This window comes from Gymnoscopelus microlampas, assembly GCF_963454915.1.
Source record: "Gymnoscopelus microlampas genome assembly, chromosome: 18".
Lineage (NCBI taxonomy): Eukaryota > Metazoa > Chordata > Actinopteri > Myctophiformes > Myctophidae > Gymnoscopelus > Gymnoscopelus microlampas.
The window spans coordinates 11,120,671-11,141,054 of NC_139955.1; the positions used below are offsets into that span (position 1 = coordinate 11,120,671).

Sequence of the window (20,384 nt, forward strand, 5' to 3'; positions counted from 1 at the left end):
ACTTCTTAAGTCCTCCCTGATCTCCCCACGCAGGCACTCACCATGTGTGTGTGTGTGCGTGTGTGTGTGTGTGTGTGTGTGTGTGTGTGTGTGCGTGTGCGTGCACGTGTGTGCATGTGTGCGCGTCTGTGCCTGTGAGTGTGTGGGTGCACACGCACGTGTGTGTGTGTGTGTGTGTGTGTGTGTGTGTGTGTGTGTGTGTGTGTGTTGGCATTCTTTGTATTGCCCTCAAATCTGTGTATAGTTTTTACACCCATGATGTCTGTAATTGTGTCTGTGTGTGTGCACAGCTAAAATCCCTACTGTTAATTTGTGTTACTGAGTTGACTGTGTAATAAGACACAGAGTCTAATAACGGCGTGGCTTCCACGTGCAGTCAGTCTGTAGCTGTGGAGGGCAAGTTACTATGTGGGCACTTTGTGAGCCAAGCGTTATAGCTTCACACTTCACATGTGGGCACTGTTCACACTGGCAGCCCCAAAACCAGAGTTTTGGCCCATCCAGATTGGAATCAGATTGTCTGAACAGCAAAAAGAAAAGAAAGAAAACAGCATAGAAACGGATGGTTGCGAATCAGATTTGAGCCGCATTCCTCTGTGGTTTCAATGTGATTCAAACCTGATGTCTAAAGATGCTTCTAAGTCTGGACACTCGGACGCTGAAGTCTGATTTATACTGTGTTATATGTTGTTATGTCATTACCACAGCAACCAATGCAGATAGGTCTGCGATGTACGAATACGCAACTCTGAAACAACCTCAAAATGTCACTACAAATTGAAAGCATTTCTTCAGTGTAGTGGGAGAATTGCTTTCCTTCATTATTTTAAATTGGGCGACAGTGATAACATATATATATATATATATATATCCTGGACGATGCTACACATGTACGATGTGCTAACGTGCTAATGTGAGCGTGCTAATGTGAGCATTGTGTGCTAACGCTGATACCCTTGCCTATAGGGAGCATGGCCTTGTGGTTGGCTGTATGCACGTGGCAGTGTGAGCCGAGCCGTGTGATTGGTCTACTTTTGTGGGGACAGAGATACAGAGATAAATACAGATGGAGATACAGACAAACCCTGATCTAGACAGCTGGGCCCTTCGGTTCCATATGCCGTAAGAAATTAACCCAAACGGGCCCATAAGGGTCTCAGTTAAATGAACACTGAGAACTTTACTCTCTGTGTGCAGTGGTGTAAAGTATTTGTACTTTACTTGAGTATTTCCAATTTCCAATACTTTTACTACTACTGCACTACATCTCAGAGGCAAATATTATACTTTTACTCCACGACAATTATTTGAAAACTTTAGTTACTAGTTACTTGGTAGATTTTGATTATTATTACGAAACATACTGTACATTAACCACTTCAGCCCTACAGTATGTACATTTCGGGCATTTGAAAATAGCAGATCTACAACTCATAATGCGTCGCGATGCGACGCATTGTGAGCTTGTAGATCTTCTATTTTCAAAATATTTGTATACATCTGAAAACTTGAAATGGGACATTCTGCCTAATGAGTACTTTTACTTTTGGTACTTTAAGTACATTATGATGCCAATACTTTTGTACTTTTACTCAAGTACATTTTGAATTCCGGACTTTTACTTGTAACAGAGTATTTCTATATAGCAGTATTGATACTTTAACTTAAGTAAGAGAATATGAGTGGTACTTTTTCCACCTGTGTGTGTGTGTGTGTGTGTGTGTGTGTGTGTGTGTGTGTGTGTGTGTGTGTGTGTGTGTGTGTGTGTGTGTGTGTGTGTGTGTGTGTGTGTGTGTGTGCGGGTGTGTGTGTGTGTGTGTGTGTGTGTGTGTGTGTGTGTGTGTGTGTGCGGGTGCGTGCGTGTGCATGCGCGGAGATCATTCTCCTTGTGTATACTTTGCTGTTTCTCTTCCTCCGCAGTTCACACCCACCATGGGTATGTTTGTATTTGAGTGTTTGTGCATGTGTGTGTGTGTGTGAGGTTCCCATGTGTGTGTATGTACGGCATGTGTCTGTGTGTGTGTGTAGGTGTGTGAGTGAGTAATATGAGCGTTTAATTGACAGACAGCAGAGGAATGGCCCTCTGGCTGTGTGTGGCGGCCGGGGCAGGAAACTTAGGGCAACAGTTGTGTGTGAAGTGCTCCGGTAACCGGCTAACACCTTGACGCTAATGCGTCTACACCGCCCTCCACACCTGCACGCTGCCGGCTCCTGGCAACGGGCTGTGTATACAGCCGCGGAGACCGTTGGTTCTCAAAATGGGGTCCGGGGACCCCCAGGGGTCCTTGGCACGGTTCTAGGGGGTCCCCGGCAAAAGTACTGTATGTAGCATCACAATAATGTTAACCACTTTAACCTTTTATACTTTGGCTATTCAAAAATAGCAGATCTACAAGCTCATAGCGTGGCACCGAGTGCCGCGCTGAGCTTGTAGATCTGCAATTTTTCCGAAATCTCGAACATTAGTGAACATTTTTAAAACAAAATCTTTGCTTCTGGAGGTCCCTGGCACATCATATTTTCAGATGGGGGTCCGTGGCCAAATATTTATCAATTTGGGGGTCCTTGACATGAAGAAGTTTGAGAACCACTGGTGTAGACGCGCTGTCGCAACACGCCGATGTCTGGATAAAAAAAGAAAATACGAAGCTCCGTCTCCCGGCACGATGCACTACTCTTTGCTGTAACCCAAATTCAATCCGTGGGAATTGAAAACGTGTAACGTGAAAAATTCTCATTACGCATGCTATGGATATAATGTGACTTTATTTTAAATTATACGTCATGTCGCATTACCGGGGAAATGAGAAAGCCGGAGGGGGGGAGTTGAGTAAAACGTCAGAAAGCGGAGCACGGCTAATTCATCTGAAATGATATGAAAAGTCTGAATGAATGTTCCTGGGAGAGGGCGAGTGCCAGAACTGTGGAGCAGCAGGCAACGTGGGAGAGAGAGAGAGAGAACGAGAACGAGAACGCGAGGTTGGAGGTTGATTACAGATTTCCATTTCTATTTGTGGGACAAAGAAACGGAGGCCCTGATGGGCTGGGACATCTATTTAGATCCATTTCATTCTGCTATAATCAGGTTTTAGCCGTGGCCTAATACTGTGGATTAGGATGGGTTCAAAGTGCAAACATCCAGAGATCCACTGCATTATTCCAGTCTACCAACCTCGCTCTGCGAGTTTGTCTGCCTCTTGCGGTGTGTGCACGGCCGCGCGCGCGTGTGTGTGTGTGTGTGTGCGCGCGCATGCACGTGCACGTGCATGCATGCCAGGCTGTTAAGGAGGGTTTTTATCTTTGGAATCGGGCCCGTAAACCTAATCTGGCTCCCTTGGTGTTCGTTCATGGGTGAAATATTTTGTACAAATGGGCTCTGTTCTCTACCAACCTCTCTCTACCAACCTCTCTCTACTCCATTTCACTAATGTAAACAAAAAAAAAACCTCCAGATAGGACCATGGGTGATATGAGAACACCTATTTCCGTCGCAACGCTCTATTTGATATAGCCCTACACACACACACACACACACACACACACACACACACACACACACACACACGCCACGATGGGTTTTAGCTCTCTATTTGGTTTGGACTCAAATGGATGAAAACAGCCTCCCGCTGCTGGCTGTGTCACCACACACACACACACACACACACACACACACACACACGCACACGCACACGCACACGCACCCAGGTGAGTGATCAGATTCAAGGCAGACATGATTTCCGGTGGTTCTTTGGACTGGCCTGTGTGTCTATACGGTGCTGTTCTCTCCTCTGAGTGGAAGTGTAAATGTGTTGGGTGGGAAGGAGGGGGCGGGGGGGCTAGAAGGGCCAGTGGGTGGGTGGGTGGGGAGGAGGATGGCGGGGGAAGAGCCAATGAGTGTCACCTCTCATCCAGTTTCTCATTAGACAACCTGCTCTCTGTCTGTCACAAGGGCTATATCTATCCTCCCGCTTGGTGCTGCGGGGCAGGCGAGCACACGCACACATTCAAGTGTGTGTGTGTGTGTGTGTGTGTGTGTGTGTGTGTGTGTGTGTGTGTGTGTGTGTGTGTGTGTGTGTGTGTGTGTGTGTGTGTGTGTGTGTGTGTGTGTGTGTGTGTGTGTGTGTGTGTGTGTGTGTGTGTGTGCGTACTGTATGTATGTATCTATCTATCTATCCATTTATACATATATATATATATATATATATATATTTACAATATGCTCCCCCCCCCGCGGCTGGACAGGAATAATAAGCGGCGGATGATTCATGATGGAGATGGTGGAATGTATTCAGCGGCACCACCTGAGTGACCTCATTTAGTAGACCTGAGAATAAATATAGACCACCGCCTTCGCCCGTCCGCCCCTCACCCCCCATCCCCCCCATCTCGTCTCGCCTCCACCAGTCAGCAGCACATCCCTCACACCTCTCCTCTCCTCCTCCTCTCCTCTTTTCTGTCTTCTCCCCTCCTCTTGTCTATTTTCACCTCTCCTCCACCCCCCCCACAACCCCACAGCACATAGGGGGAACAGTCTATCCATTCTTCTTCCCCCAAAGACATGATCGTCCTTGTGTGTCTGTCCACACACACGCACACGCACACTGTATCCTTATATATAATATAATATGATATAATATAATATATACGTTCTATTATGTACTCTGTGTGTGTGTGTGCTTGCACATAATGTGTGTGTATGCATGCTGAGTGTTTGTGGTAGCAGTGTGTGCGTGCAGTATTGGACGGGGAGCCCGGGTCTGTGGGCCAAGTCTCTCTCCTGTAAGTCTCTCTGTTGGCCGATACGTTTCTTGCTGTAGATATTTCCCAACATCAACATTTGGCACCTGGTTCCTCTTATGACTTCAGCAGCTGTAGATCTTTTGTTCTCCCACCAGTCACTCTGCGGCCAACGATCCACACCCACAAAGGAGGTCTTAAATCACAGCAGAACCAGCTTTGGAACGGACTCTTATTTAAAAAAAAAAAAAAAAGAAACCACAGAAAAAAAAGAAAGAAAAAAAACTGCCCAGCCGCATTCCTTCGTGCAGTGACCAGCTATTCCTGCATTCTGGGGCATTAGTAATGCGGGACTCGCCCAAGCTGTTTGTTCAGATAAACCATTAGCGTCGGACGCTGTGTGTTCCTTTGTTCTTCGTTCTGGTCTGCTCCTTTCTTTATCCCCCCGTGTGTTTTTTATCTCAACGGAGACACGCAGGAAGACCCAATTCCCCTGTTTCCTCTTTCCAAAACACCACACACACACACACAGAGACATGCACACGCACACACACGTACACACGTGACTGGCGGCCTTTTAATATCTGGAAATCCAGATTTGGATTAACGTCAGTAATAGAGGGATGGAAAAAAGAGAAAGAGGGTTAGAGATGGAGAGAAAAGGGGGGTTGAGAGAGGGGGGAGACAGTAAGAGAGTGAGAGAGGGAAAGAGGCTTTCAGATTAAAAAGAAAAGGAAATAAATGAGTTCAATGTCCTTGTCGCTGGATTTGAGCAACATGGCCGGCCATCAATGTTTCTGAAGTGATCTCTGACACTTTATATATAAACGCTTGCGTTACCATTCGGGGGATGAAACCCACAGAGCAGACCAGTAAAAACATATTGTACAGCACTTAGTGGTCTGCACGCGTTGTTTCAGGAATCACACTACATCTAGTAATGCTCTCAACAGTCCGTTGTTGCTGCGTTCGCCATACATCTTGAATAGTGCTCAGAACCGTGGATCTGCTCGGAATAACACGTTTAAGGAAATGTGGTTAACGTTGGACACGGCTAATCGGCTTGTGAACTGCCAGCGGGGCCGCCAGGGCTCTGAAATATTTGACATTTTAAATGATTTGAATACAAACAGCGCATAAAGTTGATCGTCTGTATATAAATCCTCACTTTGCTCGCCTAAAGTGAAGCCTTGAAGGAATCACTTATCATCGCGCCACATCGTGATGCGAGGCCTGCTCACTCAGCCTGAAGGAAGAGTTAATTTAGACGACGGAGGAGAGGTTAACGGTGAGAAGATTTACTCTCCCGGAGTGGATATAAAATTCAGAGCATGACGCTTCCTCTTACTCAGATTATTCAAGCGCCTTTGAGCTTGATCTTCAAAGGGCTCATTTTTGTATAACCTTGCCCTGCAAGTTTAAAAAAGACTGAGGAGCAGGAGAAATTGGGTGGAAAATGGCAAGAAGAGGTTAGCGGCGTCGGAGGTGACTGGAGCCGTTTCAGGCTAAAAGACGTTTAGCCCCTGTCTGGATATAGACCCCTGGTTCACCTCGGACGCTCTGTAAATGTCCTCTTCAAAAGAGAGACATGCTCACAGCCACGCAGAGTTTCCATAAAACATGAGGCTTACTTGGCCTTAAAGGAATGCTCCCACTGTCAGATGTGTGCATGTTTAGTCAATTTGTGAGATGAACGTTTTAATTACTTGCAACACTGGCTGAGAATACACAATATTTCCGTCTCCTTCTTAGCGCTGCAACTCATAGCCTGTCTGGGAGGTAGCCAGCTCTCATACGTTCACACTGAACCTGCAGCTATATAGCCTTTGCCGCTAGGTGTAGAAGAGTACATATTCATTCGGAGTGACTCGGGTGCTAATATGGTGTTTAGTGCAAAGAACTAAAATATTCCCACATACGTTTCAGTTGAGTACTCATTAGAATCTATTAGCTGTATCTGCCTCATGTGGATGGGATTTTTGGCAGCGCTAGCATTAAGAGCTAACAGACGTACTGTAGAGTAGTGGCCGTTTCCCAGACAACCTACTACTATTTTCGATAGCTTTTCAACAAATTGCAATGGATTCCTTTTCAGGACACCAATTGTGTTGTCAAATTGCATATAAAGACTTTTAACAGTCCTATTTTCAAGTTAAAGTTGTCACAATTAACTTCCGTCCCTGAAAAACATAGTTCAGACAAGCGTTCTCAAACACCATCATGAAGTAGTGTGATCGGAACTACAGATCATGACCTGTCATGATCTGACCTGTCAAGCTTAATTCTTTGTTAGATCTTGTCAATTGCATCACTGTCACATAATTCTGTAGGTCACCAATTTCACTGCTACATCGAAATATTGTTTCAGGCTGTTTCAGGCTGTTTCAGGCTGCAGCCAACATTATGAAAACATTTTTGTTTTGTGCCTTTTTCAGCAGCCACAAGGTTGCTCTATCACGCTATCCATTATCCAACACAGTTTGACAATGTCCTAGCAGTGCCGGGCAAAAAAAAAACACTTTTTTCATATTAGTTTGTTGACAAATACAATTCTGGTACATGTTTATAAATGGCAAAATGTTATACTAACTTTGGAGGTGATTTTAAATGGCAATTTATTAAAAAAGCTGTCCAGTAAAAAAGGATTGTTCGTGAGAGGAGTCCATTGTGGCTGGATAGACACGGATTCACAAACCGCAGATAACTTGAGCACTGTCCATAATGTATTTTACAGTGGAAACATTAATTATTCTGTAATGCCTGCGCTCAATAACGCCAGCTGACAGTGGAGTGTTGTATTGTAGGTAGGAAAGACACCCAAAAAACAAACGGTTTTCCAGACATTTTATGGCAGGAAGATTTATGTTTCTATGTGAAGGAAACTACACATCTTTTTTATTAAAACACGTTTTTTAAATGTATTGTGACAGTGGTCTGTTCCTGTCTGCGTGGTAGTCTAAGTGCTTGAGCAGGGGGTGCGAATCCCTATTGGTGTGTGTGGGTTAAATCCCCAAGTATATAAAGCTCTTACACAATACGTTACTCCTGACAAATAACCATAATTACAACCATGACCTTTATTATTAAATAATTTGTATTTTTATTTCCTTTTAAATACATTTTCATGCCTTTATGTAAAGTACTTGGTGCCCTTGTGTGGGAGGGAGAATGGATGCATTTATTTTCTCCAGCATTTGTTTCACTGACAATCTCTGTTGCTTTGGATTTCATGCTTCTGCAGCACAGAGAGGACAGAGAGCACTAGCATTGGCAGACTTATCATGTATTGGTCGATAAAGACCAGGAGATAAGGTTGACAAACAGTCGAGTATTCCTTTAAGTGAGGTTTGGTCACATTTGAGTGAGTCATGCTGACGTTGAGACGTTGGGTCTTTGTCCCCACACCACAGTGCTCTCTTTCTGGTCCTCATGTGTCCCTGCGTTGAGGCTCAGGGTGGGAATGGCCTCGGGATGGGCTCCCAGAGTGAATGCCATATGATGTCATGACGATACTGAAGCCATGACATGTAATTCTGTGGTTTTCTCAGCGTTTTATGAAACCAAGTGTGGCTATTTGATATACTGCAGTTGATCATTTTGTTTTCTTTCTTTGGACTGCAGCAAAAAAGAAAGAAAAAAAGAGTCTGTTAGGATCATCCCGCGAGGCGGTACAACGCATGCATTAATTATAATCGTTGAGTCAAGTAAGCCAAAAAAAACCTACCAGCAGAAATTCCCGGCCTTATCTGTTATCTCCCGCGCCGGAGGAGAGGAGGCGGTTGTTGTTGTTTTTGTCACGCCCGAGAGCGCGGCTCTTGAGGAGAACATGACCGCATCAGCTTCATTTACAGCCATTTAAAATGTTGATACAAATGTTGATGCTCGGCTACAAGACACGGCAGGGCCAAGTCTCACAAAACTACGCTTTCTAACAGTGTTTGGATTATGCCCTACGCACTAAAATACTCAGTGTTCCTTCAACTCTGAGAGAGTGCACGAAAATTGAATCAAACGGACAACCGACCCATTTATAACTCGGGTCCGTTTGGTTCCATTTGCACACGGCCAGAGTTAAATGAACGCTCAGGGTTTTTTAGAGTGTAGAGTCTGTCTGTCTTTATTGTGTCATCGTTAGATAAGCATCCTCTCCGGAGCTTATCTCCACATAATGAGGGTGTCATCTGAAGCAATCACCCGGGATGATGGTCATTGAGTTAAGAGGGGAGGAGTGGGAGGGAGGGGCCCGGGCCGCAGATACAGATCAGATAATAAAAAAAGGAAAAACAAACGAAGGGAACGAATTAGAGAAAAAGAAAATGAAGGGAGAGACGATGAGGGATAATGAAAGGAAGGGAGAGACAAAGGGGTTTGGAAGGAAGGGAGATGTTGGAACAGCAGACTAAGCAGAGATGGAGATCATTTGGGGAATTCCGAAATTAGAGCTCCCATCGGTGGCCGCATGCACACACACACACACACACACACACACACACACACACACACACACACGCGTGCACTGCTTTGTGCTTCCCGACTGTGTGTGTTAAGGTCACAGTCAAACCCCCCCCCCCCCCCCCCCCCAGGTCATTATGTTAGACCCTAAAATAGACGGCCAATCACATCCCAGCTCTGTGCAAGGTGAACATGACAGCACAAACAGCCTCCGTGCTCACAGTCCTTCAAGTCACAATACAGTGTGCACTGACACATACACACACACGTGCGCGCGCGCGCAACACGTACACTTGCACGCATGCACACCGACCATCTCTCTCTCTCTCTCTCTCACTCACTCACTCACTCTCACACACCCACACCCACACGCACATGCACACGCACGCACACACACACACACACACACACACACACACACACACACACACACACACACACACACACACACACACACACACACACACACACACACACGCGCGCGCGCGTATACACTAACTCAAGGCTAGCACAAACACACACAAAATCATATACGTACACGAGTGAAGCATTAGCTATCAGCACTACCAGGCAGTAATGACACATGTGGCTCTTGGGGAGTAAGCTGCTCCAGGACTTGGCAAGCAGCTGAATCTGCCTGGCATGTCTCACTGCTAAAGTATGAGCGTGCGCACACACACACACACACACACACACACACACACACACACACACACACACACACACACACACACACACACACACACACACGCACACACAGCTCCGTCCATGTTCTTTGCTGTAGTTCACCCGTTTGACTTGACTTTACGGTGTTAATGAGAGATGGTGTTGATTGAGGGTGAGAACACCTAATCACTGGAACAGCTAATCAGTGCCTGTCGTAAATATTGATCAGCCTGTTCATTTATAGACGTGCTCATTAACCACGTGTCATCTTCTCTCTCCTCTGCTTTCTGTTCCTCTCTTTCCCTTTCTCTCTCTCTCGCTCTCTCCCTACACCCCCCCCCCCCCCCTCCCCTCCTTTTTTTCTGCCCCGCTATTGTCTCTCTGCTCTCCTCCTCTCCTCTCCTCTCCTCCCCTGCAGCTACGTCCAACGGTACAGCGGAGGGTCTGGAGAACCGCGAGGGGGGCGTGTGTAAGAGCAGAGCCATGAAAGTCATCATGAAAGTCGGACAAGGTAAATGGGACCTCACCTTGCATGTCTCCCACGCAGGACGCTGTGTTCTCCTGCCTTAAAGCCATATTTCACTTTGCTGTTCACGCCTTTTCATTTTTCATTTCCCCCGCTGGGACTTTGGGCAGCCATCAACCTTCCAACAATGCCTGCTCGCCCTCTGTTACATAGCATTGTGTCTTATATCATCAGAGGCACTCTGTTAATGCACTTTAATGGGAAATGTTTCCTGAAACCAGGAAGCGTTTTTTCCCCCCACCACGGCCGGTGCACTGGTGTTTTTTAAATAATGGACGTCTGCAAGAAATATATAGTCGACTTAAATGCAAATTAACTTTGATCTGGCTGATGAATAAATGCAATAAGCATAAATATGTTGACTTATCCACTTTGGCTGGTACAGTAGATGTATTACCGTTATTTTCCAAATGCAATAGGAAGTAAAGTAGAAATTGGCGAGTAGCATTATTCCTGGATACCAGACCAAACAGTCCTGCCTAGCAACAAGCTGGGTAAGATAAGATAAGATAAGTTAAGATAAGAGTCTTATTTTAATCGGGATCAATAAAGGTCTTATCATAAGATCTTTATGGGGAGGGGGGGTTCAGTCGCCAAAGGCAGCATAGCAGTTACAGGACAAGAAAAAGTACTGTACTGTAGGTACAGCAGGGTAAAAGACATCACACTCAAAGAAACAACATCAGTAATGGACAAAACATACAACGCTATGCACCCTCAACAGTTCTCAAGAAGTGAAATACTATTAATGTAAGTAAATACTTCTATGGTTACTATGATTACTACTATCTTTGATAAACGTGGATTTTGTTATATCACTCCAAATCATGAGCACGTTTTCATTGCATGTACAAACAAAGTGCAGAAATGGAATGATTGAATGCTCTTTCCTCTTCCCGAATTCTTCAAAGGCATCGTAATGCGAGTCAGAGCCTGCAACACCCGATTCCCATAATCAACCAGCCTGTGCCTGTGTTGTTTAGCTTGAGCATCACCCATGCTGTATTATAAGGGGCCTGCGTTGGCGTAGGGCATCGAAAGAATCGCGCTGGTAAACATGTGGGCTGTGTTTGGATATCCTTGGACACAACATTTGGTTTGCATCACCCCGCTTCACTTTTTAGACGATGCTTTATCCCGTACGAAGACACCCATATCCTGATTGTGACAGCGTACAGTACACAGATGTGTTTCACTCTAAACATTCCCCATGCGCCCTGTGTGGTTGTTTTGAGCGGGGCGGGACGCTATGGTGCTGCAAAGCGCCATCTGAGAGCAACATCTGTCCGCCATGACAGTCTGAACTCTGGCGGTTAAAAAAAAAGCAGGAGCCGACACGTCCAGAGAGGGCGGGGGTGGAGAGAGCAGAAATCTGCTGAGGAAGTGTGTGTGTGTGTGTGTGTGTGTGTGTGTGTGTGTGCGTGCGTGCATGCATGTTTTTTATTGTTTATTAAGGATCCCCATTAGTCTACACCGCAGTAGACACAATACAAATCATATAAAATGCAATACAGCATGTTCAATGCTAGCGAATAAAACATAAAATTAGGGAATTAGGTGCGTGTTTGTTTGCATGCCTGCCTGCCTGCGGACGTGTGTGTGTGTGCTTGCCTGCGTACGTGCCTGCGCACGTGTGTGTGTGTGTGTGTGTGTGTGTGTGTGTGTGTGTGTGTGTGTGTGTGTGTGTGTGTGTGTGTGTGTGTGTGTGTGTGTGTGTGTGTGTGTGTGTGTGTGTGTGTGCAGAAGTTTGTTGGCCAGCAGTGTGACAGCACTGAACTCCAACACTCTGGTGGACAGTGGAAGAAGCTAACAAGCTGCTGATGCTGGCGGGTGTTTGAGTCAGAACGCTTTCAGCTGCATGAACTGTCTGGGAAAAATGCAAAGCCTTACGGAAAACAAATGTCAAAATATACCAAAATGGCCCCCCAATTTTCTTTTTTTTTATACAGAAAGTACATGGGGCGAAAATAGGGGAAATATGCTTCCTAGGTCCAAAATATTTGTTAGTATATAGGGTGGGTTCTATATTTTAGGCCAATTGTTACATATTGAAGTTATACTATACTGTCCATATACTGTACTGTGTGTGTGTGTGTGTGTGTGTGTGTGTGTGTGTGTGTGTGTGTGTGTGTGTGTGTGTGTGTGTGTGTGTGTGTGTGTGTGTGTGTGTGTGTGTCTGTGTCTGTGTCTGTCTGTCTGTCTGTGTATATATATATATATATAGAGATATATAGAGATATAGATATAGATATAGATATAATGATTTTAATTGTAATTTATTTCTGTATGGGAAACCATAACTGAACTGATAGCCCGTGCGATATTAGTTTAGCTCAATTTATTTGAGAATCCACTCCATGGGCACATGAAATATGTCTGCGTGGGCTGTCATACAGCCTATTAGTCAGTAATTACTCACTCTGGCTGAAGTCGAGGGCAACTGTCGGGTAAAATCTTTCAAATTCTCACCTCACTGGAGTGTGTTTCCGTGGCCACGAGCGGTTCCTCAGCTCCACCAGAGCCTGAACTCGTTCTCCAAACCGGTCTGTGAGCTAGCTGTCACTCAGAACCAGTGTGTTCTAACCTTGTTAGGAAAGATGCTGTTGGCTAGTTTCTGTGACTTAAAAAAAAACAACTGTCTTTCCGCATCATGCAGATGTTTGATATTTTCGTTGCTGTCAGGCGGAAATCTTGTATCGTGTATTTCAACTTTTTGTTGTTGTTGTTTTTTACGGACATTTATGCCCTACTTTGTCACCATGCAAAAGTAGCAAAGATGATAAGTATTTAACCCATTTTAAAAGTATCAAACAACTTGTGACTATATAGTAACTACATTGCATCCATTGGAACACAGGTTCTTTTTTCCTTATGTAACGGTTTTTGACATACAAGGTTTCTGCCTGACAGTGTCAATTTGATATTTCCACTGCAGTGTCCATTTCCTTTTTTTTTTAAAGGGCATGTGATGTTAGGCCCCAGAGAAAGGCGTCATCGGCCTCATCGGTGCATTTCACTGAGGGCACTATTGTTCCCACAAAATGGTGGAAGGCATCTTTCTCAGGAAAGGTCTTGTGGTATGATATGATGAGGCTGACGTGCACCCATGTGGCCACATGGGGCGTCGTTTCTCACCTCCGTGATATACAGTGAAGTCAATATAACCAACATTTTTATTGGGAATCTTTCGGAGGAGTTGTAGGATGTGGTTGGTATGTCTGTTGGAACAATACAGAACCCCCCCCCCCCCCCCCCCCCCCCGTGCCACAATTCCCCTTCCCCTATTTGGCACCGACCCCAGATGCTATCATGTTGAAGACACAGACACACACACACACACACACGCGCGCGTGCACACACGACAGCCTCGGGCTCTGCAGTTGGCTGCTAGCACATTCCCCCTGGTAGCCAAGATTTTGCTGATAGCACATATGAAATGAGGTTTGCCCTCATATATTCCTGTGTACTGTGGGTCTATGCAAATAGCTTGGTGACTCATGCTAATGTGCAGAACAATCACGGTGTGCCCATTCCTTCATACCGCTGTTATTTGGAGCTATCCCGCGGCCGGGCCGCTGTGACGCTATAGCGTGGTGCAACCGCGGGCCCCCGTCACTTCGCATCGCCCGCTCCCGCCCCGTTACAAATGCACTGAACATGCGAGGCTGTTTTTAAGAGCCCGTGTTCGTGTCTTTTGTTCTCACGCTGGAAGTGAAGGAGAGAGGAACAGACTCAGTGGAAAAGAAGGACTGCGGGGGGTAAAACCATATTCTCTTCATCTGTGTTCGCTCTGCTCTGGATGTCTGCTTCTCCACATCATTGTCACTATGTGCTCATTAGAAATATGTTGACTCACCCACTCACGCATATCTCTCTCTCTCTCTCTCTCTCTCTCTCTCTCTCTCTCTCTCTCTCTCTCTCTCTCTCTCTCTCTCTCTCTCTCTCTCTCTCTCTCTCTCTCTCTCTCTCTCTCTCTCTCTCTCTCTCTTCTTCTCTCAATCTCTATATATCCCTCTCTCTCTTCTCTCCCAATCTCTCTTTTTCTCTCCCCCTCTCCCTCTCTCTCTCTCTCCCTCCGTGTATCCTGTTCCATATCCATCTCTCCCTCTATCACTCTCCTCTTGCCTGTCTCTCTCTTCCTTAGTCTGTCTCACTCTTTTCTCTCACACACACATATATATACATGTGTTTCTCTCTCTCTCTCTCTCTCTCTCTCTCTACTATATATATATATATATATATATATATATATATATATATATATATATATATATATATATAATCTCTACTGACCCTCAACCCTTCTGCCTTCAACCCCCCCCCCCCCTCTTCTCCTCCCTCCCCTCCTCTCCTCTCCTCTCCTCCCTCCTCCCCTCTCTCCTCCTTCTGGCGGCCTGGCAGTTCTGTGGTAGTCGCTGTCTGCATAGCTAAGGGAAATGTCAGCGGTACAGGCAAGAAAAATTGGGTCAGAACATTTGCGCGCGCCTCTCCGCACATGCTCAGTGGTTGACACAGCGTTGGGAGCGGGGGGGGGGGGGGGGTATGTATGTAGAAGAGTGAATCAGATCATTGTGTCCCCTCTCTCATATCCGCCGCCACGCGTGAAATGTTCCCACTTCTCACTCCTGTCTCCCCTCATCTATTATTGATGGCTCACAACAGCTCACGGCGAGGAGGTTCACGAGCAACTCACCAGCATTACTGCTGCTGCTGCTGCTGCTGCTGCAGTGGACTGGACACAGAGAGAGAGAGGGAGAGAGAGAGAGAGAGAGAGAGACACACACACACACGGACGGACAGAGACAGAGAGAGACAATCAGACAGAGGGCATGGAGAGAGAGAGAAGTGAAGAGGGGGAATGAACCCATTCAACCCGGGGAACGCATCTACAAATGTCTTCTAAATCCTAACAGTTTTCTGAAACACTTATGTTGCTATAATATCAAACTCTTTCATGTCAAGGACACCGAAAAGGATGTGTATTTGGCCGCAGACCCCCATCTCAAAATATTTAGTTCCAGGGACCCCCCAGAAGCAAAGATTTGAGTTACAAATGTTCACTTTCAAAAATATATCTTTTCAAAGATTTGCTCAAACATTACAATATTTTTCAAAAATAGCACAAGCTCGTATATCTGCTATTTTTGAATAGCCAAAGTATAAAATAATGGTTATACTGTAGCTAAAAATCTAAAATGACACAGATCCGTTCCCGGATTGAATGGGTTACTAATGCGGTTCAGTTTGGTAAATGTAAAAGAAAGTAACTGTAATCAAGCACTTTACTTAATTAACATTTTTAGATACTTTTACTTTACTTTTACTTTGAGTGTGTCCAATTTTGTACACTTTATACTTCTACTCCTCTACATCTCAGAGGCAACTATTGTACTTGTTACAATTATTTGACAGCTTTAGTTACTTGCTATTTTGCAGATTTAGATGACTATTACTAAACAATCATTAACCTCTTAAACCGTATTTGTTTTGAAAATAGCAGGCCTGCAAGCCCACGATGTGCCGCAATGCGACGCATTGGGAGATCTACTATTTCTGCTTTTACTCTTTGGTACTTAAGAACATTTTGATGCCAATACCTTTGTACTTTTACTCAAGTAAAGTTGTTAATGCAAGAGTTTAACTTGAGAATTGTTCTATTTTACTGTAAAGACTTCTTCCACTATGGTCGTAAGTCAAATGTGAGTCTTCCTCTTTTTTTTCCTGATTTCTTTTCTTCTCTTCCCCTCTCCCTGTGTCCTCCCTCCCACCATCTTTTTCCTCTGTTTCTTCTCGACTCTTTCATATGTGCCAGACTCCCTCATTCCCTGATGACTTCCCCGCACGAGTCTCCGCCAAACCAGAGAGGAAATAGACTGATAGACTGTCAGAGTGCTTTGCCTCACATGCACGCGCGTGCACACACACATGCACACACGCGCGCGTTCTCTCTCTCTCTCTCTCTCTCTCTCTCTCTCTCTCTCTCTCTCTCTCTCTCTCTCTCTCTCTCTCTCTCTCTCTCTCTCTCGCGCACCCAATGCTTGTGCAAAGATACGCAGGACATGCGCATTATGCGTGTGCACACACTCCCATCCACGCATAAACACACACTCATATGCTAAGGCATACACTACACACACAGACACACAAATGCCACAAGGGAAGCACATTTGAATCCCCCCACCCTTCCCCTTTTCTCACATTATCTCACATATAGCCCCCCCCACCACCACCAGCACCACCACCCACCCACCCTTGGGGCAGATGCAGATAAGTGCACAGAGACAGACAGAGAGAGACAGACAGACAGACAGACAGAGAGAGAGAGAGCAGAGCCATCAGATAGCCCAGTGCAGAGTCATGTGGCTGCCTGGTTTCAGCAATAGTTTGTTTAACTGCCCCTCGTAAAGACGACCCCTCGGACCCCGGCGACGTTTAGCGCAACCAAGACTTCAAAGTAAGAGTAGCTGGAATCACAACAGACAACAGACAGTCAGCACTGATAAACCGTCTGGCTGGCTTGCTTTGCTAGAGGTATTCCCTTCAGAGCTGATGTAACCCCCCCTCCCCCCATCTCCTCTCCTTCCCTCTCTCCCTCCCTTGCTCTTCCCCATCCCCACGATTCTCCCCTCATCAGAAGTGTGCCTGTCTCTGGCAGACTTAAAGCCGAGTGCAATAAATAAGGCATATTATGGCCTTTTAACGTGATGAATAATGTAAAACAATAAAAAGTTAATATATAACTACTTTAGCCCCATTCTGCCAGGCTTAAGTGTATTGTAAGTGTGTTGTAGGTGATCTGTGAGTGTGTGTGTGTATACTATGTATGAGTGTGAGTATCAATCCTTGTTGCTCTCATGAATGTGTCGGTGTTGGAAACGCCTGTCTGAGTGTTTGCCGAAGGAGTTGCTGATGTAGACAAGAGGTATTTTACGACGGGACACACACAGTATCCTGGCCCACTTGACTCCGCCTTCGTCTTCCTCTGCTTTCATCTCCTGAGCGCTGGGGGAATTTCTCATAACCTTCAAATCTATGTTTAAAAGAAAGGGAAAAAAAGATTCTTGAAATGATAATAAATAATAATCCTAGTACTAACCCTCCAGCACAGAAGCCGAGCCATATGGACAAGACACATGCATGTTGAACTGAACTGAATTGAACTGAGACTTATTGATCTTATCTGTGTGTGTGTGTGTGTTATGTTTTCCCCTACAGATCCAAACGCAGTGGTTCCAGAGCCTGAACCAGAGAAGCCAGAGGACAACCTGATACCAGAGTCCAGTTCCGGTCCCCCTGACCCGAATCGCATCGGACCCGTGGCCCCTGGGAACACTGGTGAGCCGAGGCCACAACGACCCCACACACACCATACTCTGGTTTAATGGATTAGCCCATTAAAGGGATAGTTCACCCATATTCTTTTGTTTTTGCTAATGATTTGATGACCAGTGTACCGGTAAAGGCAACGGTTCCGTTAGGAGACACAAAGGAGACTCTTTGTGTCTCCTACCGGAACCGCTGCTGGTCATCAAATTATTGGCTTAGGAATGCGACAAAAACTAAAAAATATCCATGAATTCAATGGGGTAACTAATCGATAGAAAGAAAGTCATTTTAGGGTTGAAGTATCCCTTTAAGAACGGAGGCCGATTCTACAAAATGCCTTCCAAACAAAAAAATTCAAACACTTTCAAGATTTTTCAAAAATATAAAAAAATGCAGATTTACAAGCTCGCAGCGTGGCACGAAATGACGCGCTGTGAGCTTGTATATCTGCTATTTTTTAATAGCCATTCGCTAAAAATATCAACACAGATGCCTTCCCGGTTTCAATGTGTTAGTGATAATCAGTTTGTCAACATGATGAGGTTGCCCGCCACTTTCAAAGAATGGCAATATTGAACCTGGGGGGAATTCATTTATAAGTTCTATATTATAATATTCCTTTTTCATTTCATAGTCTACAAATATTGTATTATTCTTCTGATGTTTGGAATAGACGTTTCTTTTCTTTAAACGCCTTGTGAGATAATGACTAATTGCAGCCTCCAGGCTCCCTTCTAATAATTAATCAGGTTTTCATTCCATTTTCATTTGAGAAAGGAAAAAAAGCAAATATTGGTAAAGTTTCGCTCTCGTTTAATCAGCGTTTCGCGAGCCTTTGAGGGTCGCCTGTGGGCATTTCATTGTTTTCAAGTGGTCAGCGAGCCAAAATAGGTGGAAGAAAATCACGGTTGTAAAATACAGCACAATACCGCAGTGCACAGTAAAACCAGGAGTGTTCATTTAGCACTGTAAAAATAACGGCAGTTCAATTTTTACACTCAAACACTCTGGGTTTTGCAGTGTACTCAAAAGCAGAGAGTTTGGACCCAAAATGACACCCTACTTGAGTATGTATTCATACTGTACACAGAGGGCAGCGCTGCACACAAGGAGACTCAAAGACATGACTGCTTCTTGGTCCGCTGCTAATCCATCTTATTTCATCTTGATTAGAATTGTAGATAAGCGGGGGATTAAAAGGAACGCTAAGTGAAGAAGTCGTTCAACCCTCCTCGAGTTCTCTTCTGTGCTTTCAGTGTCGTCTTCTTTAGCCAAACTACACATACGTTTGTCTACATGGTTTGGCTCCACGGTTCCTTATAAATCAGGGGTTTCCCAGACTTTTCCATGCCAAGGACCCCCAAATAAGTCATAGCCTCTGACTGCAGCCCTACCGTTGCTAAATGGATATTTAACCCATTAAGACTTTGAAAGCATCTGTGTCATTTTATAGATTTCTTTGGGCTATGAAAAAAATAGCGGATATACAAGCTCATAGCGCGGCACTAAATGCCGCACTGAGAGCTTGTACATCTGCAATTTTTTGAAAAATCGGGAAAATGTGTTTTTAAAGTGAACATTTGTAACTCAAATTTTTGCTTCTGGGGCTTCTACAAATGTCTTCTAAATCCTAAAAAGTGTTTTTGAAAAAACTTATGTTGCTATATCAGTGGTTCTCAAACTTTTTTCATGTCAAAGGACCCTCAACATCATATGTATTTGGACGCGGACCCCCATCTCAAAATATGTTGTTCCAGGGACCTTCCTAGAAGCAAAGACTTGAGTTACAAAATGTTCGCTTTAAAGAAATATATACATATATTCAAAGATTTGCACACATTTGCACTATAAAAAAAATAGTAGATCTACAAGCTTGTAGCGCGGCACTTAGAGCTTGAGCTATGAGCTTGTAGATCTGCTATTTTTGAAAAGCCAAAGAAATCTAAAATGACACAGATGCTTTCCCGGTCTTAATTGGTTAAAAAAGCTGATCTACAACCTCACAATGTGTTGTGAGCTTCTAAAATATGCTATTTTAGAACATTTTTGAAAAACATTTTCAGAAAAAAATATTCTGAAAATGTTTGAATTATTATTATTCAAACATGGTTTTCAAAACTGTGGTCCCCCACTTTATAAAAGTAGGGGCCCCCACTTTGAAAAACCTGTGCTACTGCCAAACTACACACATTTGCTGTCTGCATGGAGGCTCCAACAGTTCCTTATAAATCACTCCCACTATACTTACATTTGACTTCCTCCCCCAAGTCCTTATGCCACAAAACTTCCAGCCAAGCACAGTGTGTTCTGCCTGTCCCACGGTGATAAGCCTGTCCGCACTTAATAATTGCTTATTTGACATTACTCCGGTCTATAAAAAGAGTTATTATGCCACCCGTGTGTCCCGGTGCCTGGCTCTTACCTGTCCAACATTGTTAGATCAGTGATTATGTCAGGCAACAATGAAGGAGAGAGGGGGGAATGGCGGACGCACCGTGGCTGTAAGTCTGGAGCGCTCGTGATATTTCAGGAATGAGGTTCTTTTTGACAGCCACTGTTGAGTACTCTGTGCTGTGCAGGAATGTACCGAGGTTTTGCTGCCCCACTCTCTCCCAGTTTCTGATTTCACTGATAAGGCAGGAATCAGCAGCTCAGTGATGTCATTATTCATGATAAT

The 20,384-nt window shown here is 44.8% G+C and overlaps 1 protein-coding gene across 1 annotated transcript in view; it reads left to right on the forward strand.

Annotated features, from left to right (window-relative positions):
• Positions 1–20,384, forward strand: part of efnb1 (ephrin-B1) — an 83,880-nt gene that overhangs the window by 57,396 nt on the left and 6,100 nt on the right. Inside the window, exons 3-4 of the mRNA XM_084042140.1 lie at positions 10,274–10,366; positions 17,597–17,716. Of these exons, the coding sequence (XP_083898266.1) occupies positions 10,274–10,366; positions 17,597–17,716 (213 nt within the window). The remainder of the gene's footprint in view (positions 1–10,273; positions 10,367–17,596; positions 17,717–20,384) is intronic.